This window comes from Myotis yumanensis, unplaced genomic scaffold, assembly GCF_028538775.1.
Source record: "Myotis yumanensis isolate MYYU_CA2020_CCGP unplaced genomic scaffold, mMyoYum1.0.hap1 SCAF_19, whole genome shotgun sequence".
NCBI lineage: Eukaryota > Metazoa > Chordata > Mammalia > Chiroptera > Vespertilionidae > Myotis > Myotis yumanensis.
Genome location: NW_027223770.1, coordinates 28,080,377 through 28,101,256, shown reverse-complemented (window position 1 = coordinate 28,101,256; position 20,880 = coordinate 28,080,377). Strand labels below are relative to the sequence as shown.

The 20,880-nt window shown below is 63.0% G+C and overlaps 1 protein-coding gene across 1 annotated transcript in view; it reads left to right on the top strand.

Annotated features, from left to right (window-relative positions):
• The window catches only part of RIMBP2 (RIMS binding protein 2), a 54,423-nt gene that overhangs the window by 4,304 nt on the left and 29,239 nt on the right, over positions 1–20,880 (top strand). Inside the window, 4 exon segments of the mRNA XM_070399589.1 lie at positions 5,960–6,093; positions 15,323–15,411; positions 16,197–16,322; positions 17,974–18,078. Coding sequence (XP_070255690.1) covers positions 17,977–18,078 — 102 coding nt within the window. The 5' untranslated portion in view covers positions 5,960–6,093; positions 15,323–15,411; positions 16,197–16,322; positions 17,974–17,976.

The following is a 20,880-nucleotide window of genomic DNA, read 5'->3' as shown; positions in this document are numbered from 1 at the left end:
CCTCCTCTCATGGAGGTGATTGTGTGTGTGTGTGTGTGTGTGTGTGTGTGTGAGAGAGAGAGAGAGAGAGAGAGAGAGGGAGAGGGATTCAGACACAAGCAGATGAATAGCTAACAAACAGAGGTGTGCCGTGCAGAGGGTCACAGCGGCCGGCTGGGTGTGAGTGAATGTGGCTGTGTGATCCCGGAGGGCCTCTCGGAGGAGGTGACATGTAGGCTGAGCCATGAACAACGAGAAAGGCCCGGCTGTTTGAAGGAAGGCAGCCGCTCAACCGCTTCCGTTCTCGGACTGATGGGCGGACGTGCTGACGGGGTGTTTTGGGAGCAGGACAAGGGGCTGGAGCCCGCAGCCCAGAACCCGGACCCCCACCCTCCAGGGTGAGCTCCCAGAGCATCCGGACACCAGCGGGCGGCGCCCCTTGTCAGCGGCGTCCTCACGGATGGGCTGTGGGGGTCCCTCTGTCTGAGGGGCCCAGGCTCGCCGCCTCCTGTATCGGCCCCATCCCACCCCCACCCCCCAGCCCATTGCGCCGCCGCAGGGAACACCCAGCTGCTTTTGGAACCGAGGCCTTTCGCGTGGGACGCGGCGCTCTGGCCGTGGACGCTGCTAGGATTCCCTCCCACTGGGTGCCCAGGCCTCCGGAACCGGCTGCCGCTGGTTCCACAAGTGGGTTTCTAGCCAGTCCTGTCGATGGTTATTTTTAATTTTTAAATTTTTTAAAAATTGATTTCAGAGAAGAAGGGAGCGGGACAGAGAGATAGAAACATCACGCCCCCTACTGGGGATCAAGCCCACAACCCGGGCCTGTGCCCTGACCGGGAATCGGACCTGGGACACTTCCGTCCGCAGGCCAGCGCTCTATCCACGGAGCCACACTGGCTGGGGCTCAATGGTTATTGTTGACTCATTGTTTCTGAGGCTGAGCAACGCTCCCCACCTGTCGCTGTCGCTGCTTTGCCGCCTCGGGGCAGAGACCAGACAGAAGCTGTGGCCACAGACCTGTTTGCTTCTCTGTTTCTGTCAACACTCCCCCCCCCCCCCCCCCGCCCTGTCCCCGTCCCCAAGGAACCCCAGAGCATTGGGATGGAGGGCCCGTTGGACTTTAAGGGTCTCAGGTTCCCTGCCCGGGCTCTAAGCGGGGACCCGCTCTGGGGGTGGGGTGCCGGCTGAGCTCGGAGCTGGGCACCCGGCTGCCGTCTCGTCAGCTGCCGTCCGACCCCACGGACGGGCTCCGCGTCCGGAACCTGGTTCCTATCTTTTTTATGAAGAAACAGCTTTTAGTTTCTATTACGAAAATAATGCACGTTCATCGGGGCAGCGTCAGCCCGTCCCGGCGAAGCACGAAGGAGAGCACATGCCTCGCGCCTCGTGCTGCCGCCCAGACGCCGCCGCTGCTAACGCCGGCCGCGACTCCCCAGGCTCCTCTCCCGGGGTTCACGTGGAGGCGGCTGTTTGGAAGCCGCGTAACGTTTCCCCGGGCTGTTCTTGACGTCCGGCTCTCCACTCTCCTGTTTTCCGTTCTTTAAAATTTTTTTTTATTGATACCAGAGAGGAAGGGAGAGAGAAACATCCACGAGGAGAGAGAATCGTGGACCGGCCGCCTCCCGCACGCCCCCCACTGGGGATGGAGCCCGCAACCCGGGCCTGTGCCCTGAGCGGGAATCGAACCCTGACCTCCTGGTTCCTAGGTTGATGCTCAACCACGGAGCCACGCCGGCCGGGCTGCTTCATGCTGTTTTGGATTCGTTCTAACTTCGCCACCATAGCTGCGTATCAGGTCCTCCCCGTGGCCGCGCCCTGCTCCAGGGGGTCCCATTGGTTACCTCGTGGGATGCTCAGCTCCTCCCGTCTCCGGGGGTGGGGGGGGGTGGGGTGGGAGGTGCAGGACCCAGGAAGGCGGGTCACCTGCCCCAGGTCCCGCGGCAGAGGGAGTGGGCGGAGCCACAGACCTAACCACTGTACCACATGGCCGGGGAGCGTGCTGACCCCTTCCTGCGCCCCCTCTCCCCCTCCGGCACCGGCGGCGAGGGAAGTCGGTTCCCAGCCCGTCCGGCTGAAAGGGCCCTTGGCTGTGGTTAGAGGGCAGAGTCCTGAGCCAGACCGGCCGGCTCTGATCTTGGCTGTGTGGCCACGGGGACGTCTCTCAGCCTCTCTGGGCCTCCGTGTTCTCATCTGTGAAATGGGGGAGCAGTCGTGTCGTCTCCTCCTCGAAGGGCTGTTCTCGGCTCAGGACAGAGTCAGCGCTCGGTGGTGCTGCCTGTCACCTTCTTCTCCCGCAGCCTCGGGCGTTTTGACAGGAAAAGGCATTGACTGGGAGTGAGGGTTCCCTAGAGCGAGGGTTCCCTAGAGCGAGGGTTCCATAGAGCGAGGGTTCCTTAGAGCAAGGGTTCCTTAGAGCGGGGGTTCCTTAGAGCGAGGGTCGGTAGAGCGGGGGTTCCCTAGAGCGAGGGTCCCGTAGAGCGAGGGTCCCATAGACGTGGGCTGCTGTTCTCAGGCCGTTGTTCCGGACGCCGAGCTGACCGGCCGTTGGAGGTGATGGGATTAGCGGGCTGGTCCGTCCCCCGACTCTCCAAGCCCAGGCTCCCGCCAGGCAGGGAACCCCCGGGCGGCCTGGTGGGCCGGGGCTTGGCTCGAGCGTGGCTCTTGGTGACCCGGCGGCCCTGGTGGCCCCGGCCGTGGCCATTCCGGGTTCCAGGTGCACGGCCAGCCTGTGCCCACAGGTGCCCAGTGCCCTGCGAGCCTGAGCGGGGACAGCCTGTCAGGGGGACCCTCGCCGGGTGTCTAAGGGGCAGCCTCCCCGCCCCCCCCCCCCCCAATAAACCCACAGCTGGAAGGGGGAGGGTCAGACATCAGGCTGCTCCCGCCCGGGGCCAGGCCCTGGCCTTTGGGTTCTGTATTCGAGTCCATGTCCACACAGCCTACTGGTCACCCGGCTCCATGGGTGAGAAAGCACAGGCCCGACACAGGCGGTCCCTTGTCCACGGCCCCACGGGGTGTGACCGGGGCACCGAGAGCCCAGGCAGAGGGGCCGGGCCAGGGCCTCTCTCTGCAGGCAGGTCCCCTCTGGGCGGACGGGCAGCTCTGGAGGAATAACAGGGGGAGGAGGACACACCTTCTCTGTCTCTGTCTCTCCGTGTCCCTGTCTCTCTGTCTCTCTGTGTCCCTGTCTCTCTATCTCTCTGTCTCTCTGTGTCCCTGTCTCTCTGTCTCTCTGTGTCCCTGTCTCTCTGTCTCTCTGTGTCCCTGTCTCTCTATCTCTCTGTCTCTCTGTGTCCCTGTCTCTCTATCTCTCTGTGTCCCTGTCTCTCTGTCTCTCTGTGTCCCTGTCTCTCTGTCTCTCTGTCTCTCTGTGTCTCTCTGTCTCTCATCTGGAAGCTGGTCTCTAACCTCTGTACGTCAGGGTCAGCCTTGTCCTTGGTGACCGTGTGTGCTGTCATTTATCCGTTGCTCCTCCCCCCTCCCCCTCCCTCCTCCCCCCTCCCCCTCCCCCGCGCTCTCCCCCTCGTTCCCAATTCACTGTGGCCTGCAGCGCGTGCAGCCATCTGCTCCCAGCCCCTCCGTGGCGCCCGGCCCGCTGGCAGGTGGCGCTGGCTCGAGTCGTGCTGGAAGCTGGGCCCTGGCTCCGCCGCCTCCGAGCCGCCCACCGAGGTGCCAGGCTGCGCTAAACGCCGGCCGTGGGCGCCGGGCAGGGGCCCAGCGCGGCATCCACTGCTCCTTCCCCGTCAGACGCGGCCCCGCCTGGCCCCGCCACCGTCGCCTGGAATCCGAGCCTCGATTTCATGTGCGGCCACCGTCGCCCGCCGCCTCTCCTCAGCCCGGGGAGCCACGTGACCGAGACGCGGCCGCGGGGTGAGGTGGGGGGTCCCGCGGGTGCCGTCCTGGCTGTGCCCGGGCCGGCGGCGGGGAGCTGAGCTCAGAGCAGAAGGGAGACAGGGAGGGAGAAACATCCGTGATGAGAACCACGGACCGGCTGCCTCCTGCACGCCCCACGCTGGGGACGGAGCCCGCAACTCGGGCCTGTGCCCCGACGGGAATCGAACCGTGGCCTCCTGGTTCCCAGGTCGATGCCCAACCACTGAGCCCGCTGGCCGGCCAGAGCTTCCTCTCCATCCACACGACTGAGGGGGGAGAGGGGGCCTGGCCGGGTCCAGGGGCCCCTGAAATGCACGGCTCGCTCCCCCACCCCGACTGTGGGCGCCCCGCCCCGTGGACCTGCTGGGTGGCCGCCCTCAGACTCCCCGATGGAAAACGGCTTCTCGTTTCCATAGACCCTCCTCCCAGCACCTGCTCTAATCGGTTTAATGCGTCTCCCGGGCGCCGCCCCCCTTCCCTGCCCCCCACCCCCACTCCTGGGAGAGAACGTGGTGAGTGTCTGTGGCCCCCGCCGGCCCGGCCCCGCATGCCCTCCCCTGGGGACATCAGCGTCCTCAGCGCCCCCCCCCACCCCTCAGCCCCTCGGCTCCGGCCTATAAATATTTAAATGACGGCTCAGCTTTCCGAGCCAGCCCGTCCCTGGCAGAGGTCAAGCTTTTTGACCTTTTGTCAATTTGCTCCGTGAAATACGACCCTCCGGTTCCACTTCGCAAACGGCCGCTTCCTCTTCCTCCCAGCGCCGAGCCAGGCAGGGCTTCTGCGTCTTGGAAATGTTTGAAGGCGAAGGGCAGGCCGCGCTCCTGCCCACGGGCCACGCCGGCCGCCGGCCGAGAACGTTGGGATTCCACACGCTTCTCTCCGTCATTGACAGAACGGGGGGGGGGGGGGGCGGAATGAGGGTACCTGACCCTGAGGGTGGGCCTTTGTGAAGGATTTCATTTCACTGTCACTCGCAGAAACAACAGTAGAGAAGATACTGTTTTCCCCCCACACGTGACCAGGGAATACTCACCAGACTTCATTCTGGGCCGTAAACATGTCTCAGTGCAAAAGGATCGAAATACAGCCCTGGCCGGTGTGGCTCAGTGGCTAGAGCGTCGGCCGGAAGGTCCCGGGTTCGATTCCGGTCTCCCCGGCCCGGGCCCCGGTCGGGGCGCGTGCAGGAGGCAGCCCGTCGATGTGCTTCTCTCACGTTGATGTTTCTCTCTGTCTCGCTCTCTTCCACTTTCTCTAAAAATCCACGGGAAAACATCCTCGGGGATTAACGAAAATTTAAAAAGAATCGAAACACCGCTAAGTCCGAGCACAGGAAGCAGCTGGGACAGTCCGAGGGGTCAGCGAGGAGGAGGAGGAGGAGGAGGAGGAGGGAGGGAAGGCGCCGTGGTCCTCACCTGTGCGCCTGGGGGTGACCACGCGCCCGGCGGCCGGCAGCCCCATTTGGGGATTGAGTTCCCGTCCCACGCGGCTGACACAGCCGTTCCTGGCGACGGGGACGGGCATGAATAAGTAAACAGGCTTCCCGCTCGCCACCCGCCTGGCACAGACCTGGAGCCTGGGAGAGGCTGCCCTCCGTCCGCCCGTCCGTCCGTCCGTCCAGCTGGTCCCTCTGAGCCCCCGGGTGCGGGTGCGGACCCCGGCGTCCTGTGAGTTCCCACTTCGGGGGCCGGAGGAGCGGGAAGGGGGCGGGTTAGGACCTGCGGCTCAGACACGAGGCGGCACAGTTGGCCTGAACTCTGCAGACCCTTCGTCTCGTTGCTGCCAACCGGCTCCTCAGCCATCACTCATCCCACGGGTGCCGGGTTCTCTTCTCAGTTTAGTTATTTTTATTTTAAAATATATTTCTATTGATGTCAGAGAGGAAGGGAGAGGGAGAGAGAGAGAAACATCCATGATGAGAGAGAATCACGGACCGGCTGCCTCCTGCACGCCCCCCACTGGGGATCGAGGTGCAACCCGGGCCTGTGCCCCGACCGGGAATCGAACCCGGGACCTCCTGGTTCACAGGTCGACTCACAACCCCTGAGCTGCGCCGGCCGGACCCCAGGCCCTTCTTTTGTGACCGAAGATCCTACGCTTCGTCCTGCAGCTGAGAAATGACCGGTCGCCCCTGAAGCCTGTGGGTCCGGAGGACGCGTCTGGTCAGACCCAAGGCTGGGAAGAGCCCCCGGGAGTTCCCCGCTTCCTGTCGCGAGACCAGGAGCCCGACCGTGGCGCTCAGGGGTAAGGTGTCCTTCCTGCCTCCCAGGCGCCGTGCCCGGTGTCGGGCGGCTGTGTGCTGTGTGCTTTTCTTCGTCGTCGCTGAATGGCCTAGTCAAGACGCGTTGGTCAACGGCCAACTGTGTGTCCGTTACCTGGGAGGACAGCATGGCGAGCAGAGCGGATGCTGCAGCGACAGCGGGTGGGGGGTGGGGGGTGGGGGGCAAGGGCCGTGCAAAGGCCCCGGGGCACGAAGGAGCCCGCGGCATGGAGAGCAGTTGTCTGGACACGAAGTGGGAGAGGTGGACAGGGCAGCTCCTCCCGGGCCTCGGGCTGTGTTAGAGTATTGATCGTCAGTCTCTTTATTGCTGTCGTTGATCCTCACCGAGGGTATTTTCCCATTGATTTTTAGAGCGAGTGGAAGAGAGAGGGAAAGACAGAGAGAAACGTCGATGTGAGAGAGACACATCGATGGGTTGCCTCCTGCTCACGCCCCAACCAGGGCCCGGGCTGGAGAGGAGCCCACAACTGAGGTACATGCCCTTGACCGGAATAGAACCCGGGACCCTTTGGTCCACAGGCTGACGCTCTGTCCACTGAGCCACACCAGCCAGGGCTGATTGTACGTCTTAAGGGCCATGGCCACCGGCCAGCCATCAGGGGCAGATGTCAGGTGGGAGGTTGCCAGGATCAAAGTTGCCGTCTGAAGCGATGACGGCAAATTCTGGGTGGAGATGGAGGCACGTGCGGCAGCCGGGCGACTCAGGAGGCCACCGTGCGGCCCAGTGAGTGGCAGTGGGGGCTCGGACAGGGTGTCAGGGATAGGAGGTGGGGAGATGGCAGATGGAGGGGCCGGGGGAGCCCTCAGTCATGGTGATGGACAGGGTGGGGGGGGGGGGCATGGCTTTCAGATTTCGGTGTGGACGCTGTGGCGGAGGGAGGTGTCCGTGGCCTAAGTGAGAGCGATGGCGGGAGCATCAGTGGTGGGGAAGGTTCGGGTTCCGTTGGGCACGGAGACTCCATTGGTTTTGAGCTCGAGTTGCCCCTGAACACGGAGAGCAGCAGCGGACGGGTGGCCAGGTCAGAGTTTGGGGAGACCCCTGGCCCGCTCCCTCGCTCCGTGTGGCACGATTGGTGGGAGGGTCCCTGTGCGGAGGCGTGACCGGTGCCGGGGACAGGGACTCGCACCCGGGATGCTGACGTGCTTGTCGGTGGTGAGGACGATACACCGCTCTCCACCGGAGGTTTCACGGGGCGAGTGGCTGGCCAGGCCCTGCTGGCTGTGGTGGTTGGTCAGACGACCAGCGTGTGAAGCAGGTGACCCGGCGCCTGGGCCTGGCCTTGGGGCTGCTCCCGAGAGAAACAGTGGGTCTGAGTCTCGTTTTCCAGTAAAACATGATGGTGGGAGTGGTGATGGTGATGGTGATGGTGATGGTGGTGATGGTGACGGTGGGAGTAATGGTGGTGATGGTGATGGTGATGGTGATGGTGATGGTGGTGATGATGGTGATGGTGGTGGTGGTGATGGTGGTGATGGTGATGGTGATGGTGGTGATGGTGGTGATGGTGATGGTGATGGTGATGGTGATGATGGTGATAGTTATGGTGATGGTGGTGATAGTGATGGTGGTGATGGTGGTGGTGGTGATGGTGATGGTGGTGGTGGTGGTGATGGTGATGGTGGTGATGGTGATGGTGGTGATGGTGATGGTGATGGTGATGGTGATGATGGTGGTGGTGGTGATGGTGATGGTGATGATGGTGATGGTGATGATGCTGTAGATGGTGGTGATGGTGGTGATGATGGTGGTGATGATGGTGATGATGGTGATGGTGATGATGATGATGATGGTGTAGATGGTGGTGATGGTGGTGATGGTGATGGTGATGATGGTGGTGATGATGGTGATGATGGTGTAGATGGTGGTGATGGTGGTGATGGTGGTGATGGTAGGAATGGCCCCAGCCATTCAGCAAACTTAACTTCACACCCGCTCCCGAGATTTCTAGTTTGTGTTCATTTTCTGTGTGTGAAACTCGGCTGTTTCAGATACAGGATTTGTACTTGGTAACCATTTGCTTTTGGTTTCAGCCTAACCCCCCAAGAAGTATCATTTAAGCAGTAAAGGCAGGTCCCTGGGGTTGGGGGGGAGACACCTGGAAGATACCCCGGCCCCGTGTCTCCCATCGTCATGGATGTAACAGGAGCCGTTCCTCCGGTGGACGGACGGACGGACGGACGGACGGACGGCGTTCATGAGAGGAGGGCTCGCGCGCAGGCCCGGGGCGCACAGATGGTGCCGCTCAGCGCGCTTTCGAACAGGATGCGTCTTGCTGGGGATGTGGGTGGTCATCTGCCGGCGTTTTCCCGGTCACTCACCTCTCCATGGCCCGGGACCCAGACGCCCCCCCCCCCCCCCCCCGTCCCCCCGGAGGTGCAGGCAGGTCCCTGGATTCTTTATTCCGGGCGTCCGGGCGCTGACGCTGCAGGGAGCGGCGATGCGCGTGCGCGTGCCTCTTCCCTATATTTGGAACGGGCTGTTTTGTGTGTGTGTGTGTTTTTGATAGAATGTTGGCTGCTTTGCAGACGCATCGTTAAGTGATCGCATTTAAATTTAGCTCCTGTCCTCACTGTGGAAGCGAGTGGCTGTTCGAATCATTCCACCGTGAAGGGAAAGCTATCAACAACAGGTCCTCGTGACCGGTGGCCACGGGGTGGCCGGGCCCGTGGACGGTGGCCGAGGTCATAGCCAGGGGCATGCTACTGGCGTGGCTCAGTGGCTGAGTGTTGACCTATGAACCAGGAGGTCGCTGGTTCGATTCCCGGTCAAGGCTCATGCCCGGGTTGTGGGCTCGGTCCCCAGTGGGGGGCGTGCAGCAGGCGGCCGATCCGTGATTCTCTCTCATCATGGATGTTTCTCTCTCTCCCTTCCTCTTGGAAATCAGTAAAAATAAATAAACAAAGTCAATGGGAAAATCGGGTGAGGATTAACATCAACCAAAAAAGACAGACGCCGGCATGTATCTGCTGGGTAAAATGTCATTATTTATTGGAAAAATAACTAGCATTTCACCAGCGGTTTCGAGGTGGTGACGTCGTCTCCGTGGTCAGCACCTCCACGTCCATGACACGCACACACTTGCTCACGGAAGAGGGGCTGATGGCTGGTGCGCAGACACGCAGGCTCGTGGCGTCCGGGGGCACCCAGGCCCCGTGACCTCAGAGGCCACCTTGGGACCCGCGGGCGGTTCCTGGGCTCCGGGACCGAGCCCCGGACGGACGGCGGTCAGACAGGGCCGCCCGCAGTTCCGGGCTCCCGTCCGGCCGGCCGGGCCTCGGGACGGACGGGGCGTAATGTCATTTGTGTGAGCAGGTCTAGTTCAGGCGGCTCTTAATGTCGTTACCGTCATGACTAAGGCCATTACATGTTGTAAATCCCATTTCGTTTGCTCCTTTTTTTTTTTTTTTTAAGTAGACGAATCGGAAAAGGCTCTGTTGATAGCAACGTCTTAGGGCCAATAACAGTTGCCAATTATGAGCGCTGCCCCCAGCCTGACGGGAAGTGCCCTCGGCCTGGGGCAGGGCTGGCTCTGTCCGGGGCAGGGGCAGGGGCAGGGGCAGGGGTGGTCGGCAGGGGCTGGGAAACGGCTGGGGTCCCCACGGCGTCTGTTTTACTCGTGTCTCTCGGCAAAGCCAGACCCTGGCGTGCACCCGACTTTCTCCTTCTGTTCTGAGGAGCAGGCCCGGGAGGCTGCGGGGTGGCTGCCCTCGGGAAGCTCTCCGGCTCCCTGTGCCCTGCGCCCGCGTGGTGGCCAGGGCCCGCGAGCCTGCCGACCACAGGACACCAGCGCGAACGAGCTTTCGCAGAGAGGCGAGCGCGTTGGCTGGGGCGGTTGGAGAGAGAGCAGCACAGCTTCAGGAATGGCTTGATCCAGGAGCTCAGGCAGCGTCCTGGGAACCTCCCTTTCCTGCGTGTTGGTCTCCGTTGTAACAGAGCGCACAGGCCTGTTGCTGTTTTTCTATTTCCTGACACGTCCACCGTGAGGCTCAGTCACCGGAACCGAAAACCGCCCTTGCTGGGGCTTCCTACCTCTCACTCGTGGAAAGGATCCCCCCCCCCAGTCTGTCACCTTAGCACCATCTTCCCGAAGATCCGTTTCCCAGAGCCTTGGGACCAGGATCAGGAGTCTTGCCCGGCCGGCGAGGCTCAGGGGTTGAGCATTGAGCTATGAACCAGGAGGTCAGGGTTCGATTCCCGGTCAGCGCACAGGCCCGGGTTGCGGGCTCCATCCCCAGTGTGGGGCGTGCAGGAGGCAGCCGATCCATGATTCTCTCTCATCATGGATGTTTCTCTCTCTCTCTCTCTCTCTCTCTCCCCCCCCCCCTTCTCTTTTCTCTCTGAAATCAATAAAAATATTTTTTTTAAAAAAGAAAAAAAAACCACGCAGCTGGAGATGGAGGCGGAGATGGGGTGACCCACGGGTGGAGAAACTGAGGACCTGGTGCACCCCAGACGCGGGGAGAGGTCCGAGCGGGCTCCACCCTAGTCATTGTGGGGGGGACGGTGGGGGGAAGCTGCTGTGTGTGTGGGGGGGTCCTGCCGGCCTCCAGGGGCCCCTGGGCACAACCCCCCGGCCAGCGTGCTTTCCGCCGGCGCCCCGTTCCTGCCGCCGCCCAGTCCCCACACCCAGGCCGGGCGGGTGGACCTGCCGACCAGCCGGGCTCGTCCTCCAGCGAGTAACCAGGCAACGGCCGTCGGCCGGCAGATGCCGTGCTGGGACCCGCCAGCCACCCTGCGGGCCAGGCTGATAAGGGAGCTGATGTTTAACCCGCGGCCGTGGCCGACGTCTGGTTCCCATGGCGACCTGCCCGGTTTGCTCAGGGGCCTGCGCTGATGGTCGCCATGGAGAGAGGGGCTCACGCATTTCCTGCTTTCCCGGGAGGAGCCGAAGCCCGAGTTAGTGACTGATTGACCCCCCGGAGGGGCTGACGGCAGCTCCCCACCCCCTGTGAACGGGGTGGGGGTCAGGTCTCTGTGTTTGGGGGCCTCGGGCGGAGGGCGCCGTGGGCCTGTGGGGACAGCAGTGTGTCGGGCGGGAGGGCATGGGGACAGGGGCTCCCGGGGCCGGGGAGCTGGTTTGTGATGTGGCTGCCCCCCCACGGGGAGCGGCCCACTCTGCCTGCGGCCACGCCGTCCGTCCGTCCGTCCGTCCGTCCGTGGTCCGTGTGACTCCCCGAGGGCAGCCCCGGCGTGTTTCTCTGGCCGCGGGAAGCACACGCGTGACTGGGTGGTGGAATGGATACGCCGTGTGGGAGAAGCATCGCCCCCCACCCCCCAGCTCTGCCCGTTGGATGCCACAATGTGAAGGTAGCTTCCCACGCAGCCTGCCCTGCCCTCGTCCGCAGGCCGCTCGGTGCCGGCTCCTGGCCGCCGGCCACCTCCCGAGGCTTCTGTCCACAGGAAGGTCTTTATCTGCCGCCGCTGCACCTGCCGATGGCAGCGGGACCCCGCTGCTCGGGCCCGGCTGTCGCTTAGGGCCTGCGGCGCGCACATATGCCTCCTGGCTGCTGTGCGGCCCCGGCTGCTGGCAGAGGCCCATGCCAGTCCGTGCCAGCTCCGTGCCAGCTCCCTCCCTCTCCCTCCTCCCTCCTCCCTCCTCCCTCCTCCCTCCCTCTCTCTCACTTTCCAGGCTGAGTGATATTCCTTCCTGCGGCTGTGCCTCCACTGTCCACCCGCCATCGGCCCATGGACACCGGCCTGGCCCCGCCTCTGGGCCGCTGTGAACCTGCTGCTGGCACACAGGGTGCAGGTACCCGAGGTTCTGCTTTCGGTCCTTTGGGGTAGAAACCCAGAGTGGGATTGCTGGGCGCACAGAGACAGACAGATGGAGAAGGAGAGAGAGGGAGAGGGAGAGAGAGAGAGAGAGAGAGACAGAGAGAGAGGGAGAGAGAAATGGATGGAGAGAGAAATGGATGGAGAGAGAAATGGATGGAGAGAGAAGGAGAGACAGACAGACCGGAGGTGGAGGGAGGGCCCTGCTCGCTCGGGCTGCAGGCACTGAGCCAGCGTCACTCTCTCTGAATCGGTCAGGCAGCCGGGCTGGGAGGTGCTGGCCTTTCCAGCTCCCTCGCTCCCTCGTCCTGGTCAGACTATAGGAAGGCCTCCCAGGCCCTGAGGGGGGGGGGGGTTCCCAGCTCGAACGTGTCCGGTGATGACAAGTCGTTCGGAGAAGCCGCTCGTTCCCGCTCAGCTCCGTGGGGTCCGTGGGACTGTCCGGTGGCTGAGGCGGGTGTGGGTGCTTCCAGGGGAAGTGCACGTGGCTCTGGCTCAAGAGATGCGCTCAGGCCTCTGCGCGTGTGGGCGCGTGTGGGTGCGTGTGGGTACGTGTGGGTGCGTGTGGGTACGTGTGGGCGCGTGTGGGTACGTGTGTGGGTGTGTGTGGGTGTGTGTGGGCACGTGTGGGTGCGTGTGGGTGCGTGTGGGTGTGTGGGCACGTGTGGGTGCATGTGGGTGTGTGGGCACGTGTGGGTGCGTGTGGGCATGTGTGGCCACGTGTGTGTGGGTGCGTGTGGGCACGTGTGGGCGTGTGTGGGTGCGTGCACCTGCGCACGTGTAGGGTGAACATGTGTGCGTGCACGTTGCTGTTTGTGGCTCGGATGAAGGACAGGTGCTGACTGCCCCGCCCTCACGGACACGGCGCTGACAGCTCCCATGAGCACAGCAGCGCCTTCCGTCTTCACGGTGGCGCCTCATCCGCGCATCCCAGCCCCCGGGGGAGAAGCAGCAGCTCACAGAGGCCCCCCCACGGCCAGGACGGTACGCAGCCTGCAGGGCCCGGGCTCTGCTCTGTCCTCCGCTCCGCGCAGAAGTAAGAGGGTCCCTGTGCGAGCTAGAACGGAGCTTTGTGGGGACCACACGGACGGAAGCAGCAGAGGACCTGGGAGGGAACATGCAGAGGAGAACAGAGAGACATGCGCGGCCCCGCGTAGAGTGTGACACACGGGATGACGGTCAGGGCGGGAAGGAGAGGAGGAAGCGGAAGAGATGCCTGGAGAAGTCATGGCCCCGTGTTTCCCAAAGACACCGAGCCTCGGACCCCGGGCTCTGAGAACCCGGAGCGCTCGCTGCCAAGCTGTGGACAGTGACGTTAAAGAGAAGATTTACGGTAGCCGGCAGGCCCTCACCGGTGTGGCTCAGTGGGTAGAGCGCCGGCCTGCGGACTGAAGGGTCCCGGGTTCGATTCCCGTCAAGGGCACGTACCTCGGTTGCGGGCACATCTCCCCGTCTCCCCAGCACGACTCAGGAGGCAGCCCTGGGGGTCACGCTGGACCCGTAGACCATCCAGATCCAGCTCGTGGGGATTCGGTGCCTGGGAGGGCGGAGAGGCAGGCCCGGGGCCACGTGGGGCTGAAGGCCTGACGGTCCGCCCGCCCGTCCGCCCGCCCCGTGGCTGTCTGGCTCCGTCCAGCCCCTGTCCACTGGTTTCTGTTTCCCGCCGCCGGCCCCTCCCGGAGGGTCTCGCAGAATCGTTGTTTGTTTCTGTGGAGGAAGCTCTCAGCGTTCCCCCCGGGATGGCGGTGAGGTAATTGGATCTTGGATCAGCCCCGCGCTGCTCAGCACAAACGGCCCATTTGCTCAGCGTCCGGGAGAGGCGTCGGCGCTTACGAGGCTCCCGCTCCGTCTTCCTCATGCGCGGCTCCGGATCGGGGGCTCTGACGGGTTTTCGGCGCTCATTTTGAACTTTTCCACACTTTATGCGTTTCCCACAGCGAGCATATGTTACTGTCAATCAGAAAAGGTGATTAATAAAAAGGCAGTTCGGCCCTGGCTGGTTTGGCTCAGTGGGTAGAGTGATGGCCTGCGGGCTGAAGGGTCCTGAGTTCGAATCCCGGTCAATGCACAGGCCGGGTTGTGGGCTTGATCCCCAGCAGGGGGCCTGCAGGAGGCAGCCGGTCCATGGTTCTCTCCCATCATTGATGTTTCTCTCTCTCCCTCTCCCCTCCTCTCTGACATCAATAAAAACATATTAAAAAATAAATAAAAAGGCAGTTCAGATGAATGTACAACGCCTTCCAAATTCTGGAGAGTCTGAGAGGCACAAGGCGGGGGGCAAAGGGGGAAGATGTGACACGTTTGAGATTTAGAACGAAAACGGGATAGGAAACTTAACCAGTTATTCCAAAACTTTCTGAAACTTAAAAAAGTGTTTTTATTGATGTCAGAGAGGAAGGGAGAGAGAGATAGAAACATCCATGATGAGAGAGAATCATGGACCGGCTGCCTCCTGCATGCCCCCCACTGGGGATGGAGCCACAACCCGGGCATGTGCCCCGACCAGGAATCGAACCCGGGACCCTTCAGTCCACAGGCCGGCGCGCTACCCACTGAGCGGCCCCGGCCAGGGCCGCCACACAGAACTCGAACTGGGAACGGGAGCCCCTGGGGGGCAGGAGAGAGGGGGAGCCGAGCTCTCCGGGAAGCGCTGTCCTTTGTGACGAGACATAAATCATTCCTGAAAACGCTCCCACGTTTCCAGACACTTAAGCGTTTTATGGCCGTGCTGTTATTCTGGAAGGGTCCTGGGAGGCTCGTTCCACACGTTAACACAGTTGCCGCTGGTAAGTCCTCCTCCGCCCATTAGCCGCGGGCGGGCGGGCGCGCGCCTCAGGCCATGGGCGTCCCCGGCGGAAAGTCTGTCTGTGCCGCTTCCTGGCCCAACGTTCCTGCGTGCTGTTCCCTGGGGCCTTTCCCATCACTGCTCGGGGCTGCCTTATTGCGTCATTTTTTCATTTTTTAAAAATTGATTTTAGAGCCCTGGCTGGTGTGCTCAGTGGATAGCGCGTCGGCCTGAGGACTGAAGGGTCCCGGGTTCGATTCCGGTCAGGGCACCTGCCCGGGCGGCGGGCTCGATCCCGGTGTGGGATGTGCAGGAGGCGGCCGATGCACGATTCTCTCTCATCGTGGATGTTTCTATCTCTCTCTTTCCCTCTCCCTTCCTCTCTGAAATCAATAAAAAATATATTTTAAAAATCTGATTTTATTGAGCAAGGGGGAGAGAGAAACATTGATGAGAGAGAAACATCCATGGCTGCCTCCCGCAGGCCCCCTTCGGGGATGGAGCCCGCCACCTGGGCGTGTGCCCCGAGCGGGACCCGAACTGGCCACCTCGGCCCCAGCAGCTGAGCCGCGCCGGCCGGGGCCCCCGCCGGACTCTGGGGAGTCACCTCACCCGCCCTTCCCTTTCGTTGTAGGAAAATGAGCAGGAGGACGCCGCCCAGGGAGCCCCACGCCTGAGGCCCAGCATGCAGGCCTCCCCGCTCGGGCCCGGCCGCTGGACCCGGTAACTCAGCACCGTCGCCGGGCGCTGGGAGGCGGGGCGGGGAGGGCACCGTGACCCAGCAGCTCTGCCTGTGGGCCCGCACCCGGGAGACCCCGGGGGTGGGGTGGGGGGGGCTCGGGGAGTTACCTGCGCCCCCGTGTGCACGGCAGCCTCAGTCCCGGCCGCTGAAATGTGGGAGCGGCCAGGTGCCCAGGGTTGGAGGTCAGCTCAGTGCGGTGCGTCCACACCGTGGGGCGTGATTCAGCCCTAAAAGGGGAGGGAACCCTGACGCCCCTGCAGCCTGGACGGACCCTGAGGACGTGTGACGAGGGGACTAAGCCAGTCACACGAGGGCAAACCCCGCGGGGCTCAGGGACCCAGAAATGCCAGACGGGGCCCTGGCCAGTGTGGCTCAGTGGGCAGAGCACCGGCCAGTGTGGCTCAGTGGGCAGAGCGCCGGCCCGCGGACTGAAGGGTCCCCGGTTCGGTTCCGGGCGAAGGGCACAGACCTCGGTTGCAGGTGGCGGATTCCCCAGCCCAGTTCGGGGCCCGTGCAGGAGGCCAGCAATCGGTGTGTTTCTCTCACACCGATGTTTCTTGCTCTGTCTCTCCCTCTCCCTTCCACGCTCTCTAAAAATCTATGGAAAAATATCCTCAGGTGAGGATTCACCAAAAAGAAAGAAAGGGAGGGAGGGAGGGAGGGAGGGAGGAGAGAAAAGGAATGCAGGAGGAAGGCGGGCTCAGGGGGACCGAGCGCAGGCCTCGCCTGCGTGTGAGCAGCCCCTCCCGCTGTCCTCGCTCCGCAGGTAGAGGCGGGTCATGCCCGGCCTCGCCGCGCGCCGCCCACCGCAGTGACCAGGGAGCGCCACTCGGCCGCGTGGGAGGAGCGCGCGCTGTGAGCCAAGCTGGAGAACCTAGAGCAGGTCCTAAAGGTGGGTCCCCCATTCCCCCCCCCGCCCCCCCTCCGCTTCCCGGGGTCCCCGCGAGCTCCTGGGCGGAAAGGGGTGGGAGCTCTTCCGGGCTGTCGTCCACGGGCAGGGCTCCGGCTGCTTCCCCCTTGGACGGTGTGAAAAGCCGGAAGGACAGCACGCGCGTGTTTCTGGAAGCGGCTACGCACCCGCATCTCCCAGGAGATTAAACAGCTGATGACGGGGGGGGGGGGGGGGGGGGGGGCGCCGTCCTGGATGGCAACCAGGTGGCCGCTGCGTTCGTTTTTTCTTTTAAAAAAGTGTCTATTTCATTGATCTCGGAGAGGGAGAGAGAGACACATCAATGGTGAGAGAGAATCGTGGATCGGCCGCCTCCTGCTCGGCCCGGATGGAGCCCGCCACCCGGGCCCGTGGCCTCCTGGTTCACAGGTCGATGCTCAACCACTGAGCCACGCTGGCCGGGCACCCCTTCGGTTGTATGAGTCCAAGAAAAAGGAAAAAAGTATTCGGAACAGAATTCTGTCCTGACGATCAACAGCTGTCAGTTCAGCGTCCGTGAGCTCCGACCGCTGCTGGGCTGGTTAATGAACGAGCCCACGGCCGACGATCTGCCCCGATCTCAGCCCCCTCCTCGCACCCCCCCGACCCAGGGCTGTGCTCTGTGCACAGAGGCTCGCCCTCCACCCGCTGGAACCTGGGCCTTGTCGGGGTTCGTTCACGCTGTGAGCGCCTCTTTGTGGTCCGGCGAGAACTCCAGTAAAGCCAGATGCAGACAGCTGATAGCGGGAAGCAGGAAATTTCTGCTCTGGGAGCGGCGGCTCCGGGCCCATCTCTGGCGGGGGGGGGGGGGGGGGCGCGTTGCTGGGGGCACTGAAGTCTGCCCTGCCCCCCCCCCCCCCCACACACACACTGAGTGACATTACGAGGGTCCCTGGTAACTCCTGTGCAGGAAAATGACATTTTTCTTTTTTAAAAAAATATTTGTATTGATTTCAGAGAGGAAGGGAGAGGGAAAGAGAGAGAGAAACACCAAGGATCAGAGAGGATCATGGATCGGCTGCCCCCTGCACGCCCCCCACCGGGGATCGAGCCTGCAAGCCCGGCCTGTGCCCCGACCGGGAATGGAACCGTGACCTGGTTCCTAGGTCGACGCTCAGCCAGAGCCACACAGCCGGCGCGGCTGTAATTGGCTCCAGGGAAAATGCAGAGAACAGACAGAGAATACACACAGAAAGCGCGGAGAGGAGGACTGTTCACCTTCACCCCCTCCCCCCAGCCTGTAGCTCTTGCATTTAAAATACAAAGAGCCCTGGCTGGTGTGGCTCAGTGGAGAGGGCCTCGGCCTGCGGACTGAAGGTCTGGGGTTCGATTCCGGTCAAGGGCAGGTGCCCTGGCTGCAGGCTCCTCCCTGGCCCGGGCCCTGGTCGGGGCACAGGCCCGGGCGGTGGCTCGATCCCCAGTCGGGGGCGTGCAGGGGGCAGCGGGTCAATAAATAAATAAATGAATAAATAAAACGTAAAAAGGAAAAACCTGGGGTGGAAGCCTCGTTAGGGCCAGGGTCTCCCCGACGGACCCGCCGCCCTCGGGAGACGCTGGGGGAGCAGCCGGGGGCGGGAGTCGGGGTCCCCCCGCCTGACCTGCCCTGTCCCCACAGCACATGCGTGAGGCCGCGGAGAGGCGGCAGCAGCTGGAGCTGGAGCATGAGCAGGCCCTGGCGGTGCTCAACGCCAAGCAGCAGGAGATCGACCTTCTGCAGAAGGTAGGGGCGGGGGCGGGGGCGGGGGCGGGGGCGGTGGAGGTGGCGAGGGGCGCCAGCGGCCGGCGGTCTCCGAGCCCGAGTGGCCCCTGGTGCTCTCTCCTGGCTCCTCACCCGACCTGCTTGTTTCTTTTTTGTTTTATTTGAAAACTGCCAGTTCGTCGCAGGAGAAATGGGTACGTCTCCTAAGAACAGAACAGCTACTCTTTTTAGAAAAATGTTTTTTTACGTTGTTTTCAGAGAGGAAGGGAGAGGGAGAGAAACATCGATGAGGAGAGAGAGTCATGGGTCGGCTGCCTCCTGCAGGCCCCCCACTGGGGACCAAGCCCGAATCCTGGGCCTGTGCCCCGACCGGGAACCGAACCCTGACCTCCTGGTTCCTAGGTCCACGCTCAACCACTGAGCCACACCAGCCAGGCTCGGGGAAATGTTTATAGTGTGGTCTCATGGAGGGAGAGAGAGAGAGAGAGAGAGAGAGAGAGAGAGAGGCAGAGGGAAGGAAGGTGGGGACCGGGCGGCTCAGAGCCTGCACCCCAGCACCTGGGAAAGGACGGGGGCTACGTCCTGCCCGACCTTGAGAAGCCATGGTCCTCCTGCCTCTCCCCAGACACACACGGGAACCTCTCTCTCTCTCTCTCTCTCTCTCTCTCTCTCTGTCGGCCTGGGGTCCCGTGTAAGGGCCCCTCCCATTTCCTGCCCAAGCCTGGTGTCTCCCCGCCTCCCCCCTCGCCCAGGGCAGCAGCCCGGCACCCAGAGCCCCCTGAGCTGGGGCCCAGGTCCCGGTCCTGCGTCTGGGCCGCCTGCACCCCCACAGCCTCCCAGGTCTTTGACCTCAAAGTCAAGGGTGCGCTTGCTCCTCTGGGGGGCGTGCTCCCCGCGCCCCGTGGTCCCCGGCGGCGGGGGGGGGGGGCCCCTCTCATCAGTCAGGAGGCCTCGTGCTCAGGAGGGACCTCACGGGGCCGGCGCTGAGGGCCTGGCCCAGCCGCTCCGTCTGCACCAGGTGCCCCCACCCCGACCCCCGAGGCGCAATATCCTGTTAGATGTTATCCAGGCAGCACTGCTGGGCCGGCCGCCATCACCTGCTCACCCCCGAGGTGCGCAGGCACCTCCCCTGCTTGGAGGCAGCTGCTGGGTGCCCGGTGCCCGGCCCCGACACCAGGAAGCTCGCCCGGGCGGGGGCGTCTGAGGCAGATAACCAGGCGGCGGGGCCGCAGGGCGGAGTTTTATGGGCCCAGCATCCGACACCAACCCTGCCTTCAGCTCCGCTCGCGTCTGAGCGCCGTCCAATTTCCTAGCTCCCTCTTCTCCTCCTTCATCGTGTCTCTGTGTTGGGCGCAGGGATGGCCCCTCACGCGGACGTCCCCTGACACGGATGCCCCCTCATCCATCCATCATCCATTCATCATCCATCCATTCATTCATTCATCCATTATCTATCATCCATCCATCCATCATCCATCCATCCATCCATCCATCATCCATCCATCAATCCACCCATCCATCATCCATCCATCCATCATCCATCCATCATCCATCCATCCATCATCCATCCATCCATCCATCATCCATCCATCCATCATCCATCCATCCATCCATCCATCCATCCATCATCCATCCATCCATCATCCATCCATCATCCATCCATCCATCATCCATCCATCCATCCATCCATCCATCATCCATCCATCCATCATCCATCCATCATTCATCCATCCATCATCCATCCATCATCCATCCCACAAACGTTGACCGTGGCTGCTCAGCAGCTGTTCTGGGAACCGAGCACACAGGGACCTTTGTCCTCACGGAGGGAGGGGTCGAGAACAGACGAAGGATCAATCGGTTCCTGTCCTGAAAGCGCCATCTGCAGGAGGGGTAGATGGAGGGGCATTGACTCCAGTGGGCGAGGTTTAAATGAGTGACAGACGTGGTCCATGGGGCTCGTGTCCAGGAGGGAGCAGTCTTCCTCCCGGGAAGGAGGGGCCGCGCCCGGGATTCGGGCGGCACTGGGCCGAGCCAGGGCTGGGCGGCTGCGGGAGGGGCTGGGGCTTGTCCAAGGGAAGGGGGGCCATTCGAGGCGCCCGTCTGTCCAACCGGATGTCCGGAACTGTGGCCACAGGACATCTGTCCTGCCGCCTCTGCCGCCCCCGAAGCCGCAGCAGCTGCATGGGAGCCGCCCGGACGCCGCTCCCCGCGGGGCCGCCCCTCTCTTTTCCTGGCCTCCCAGCCGCACCCCGAGTCTCCCCGGGTGCTGGTCCCTCCCAAGGCCACTGGGTCCATCGGAAACCGCGTCCAGCGAAGGTCACGGCCTCCCCGCCAGCTGGCCCTGGCCCAGCCCCGCGCACGCGGTGGCTACGGTCTTGCGAGACTCGGCCCCGCCCGTTTTACCGGTTCATTTCAACCATCTCGGCGGATGCGGCTCGGCCGGCTTGGAAGGAGCCGCGAGCACCAGGCCCCGTGTTCGGTGGAAGCCGGGACCCAGTCCTGGCTGCCAACCTGGTGGCGTGCGAACCGCGCTCGCCCGCTGTTTGCTTCTCCCTCCTGCCTCGGAGGCTGTCTCTGAGCGGCGGCCACGGCGTTATTTCTCTCACCCAAGCGTTCCGTTATTTGTCACCCGCGCTGGGCGGCTCGCCGTCTCTCCTGCGCTGTGTGCATCGTCGCGTTTGCTGTGAAAGGAACCGTGTTAAGCACTTGGAGGCGGAGCCGCATTCGAGGACGGGGACTCATCGCCCGTGTCTGTTCACGGCGGCGTTTAGAGCCTCATTTGATCAGAGTGAGAGGGGAGGGCGTGCGATGAGCCCGGCT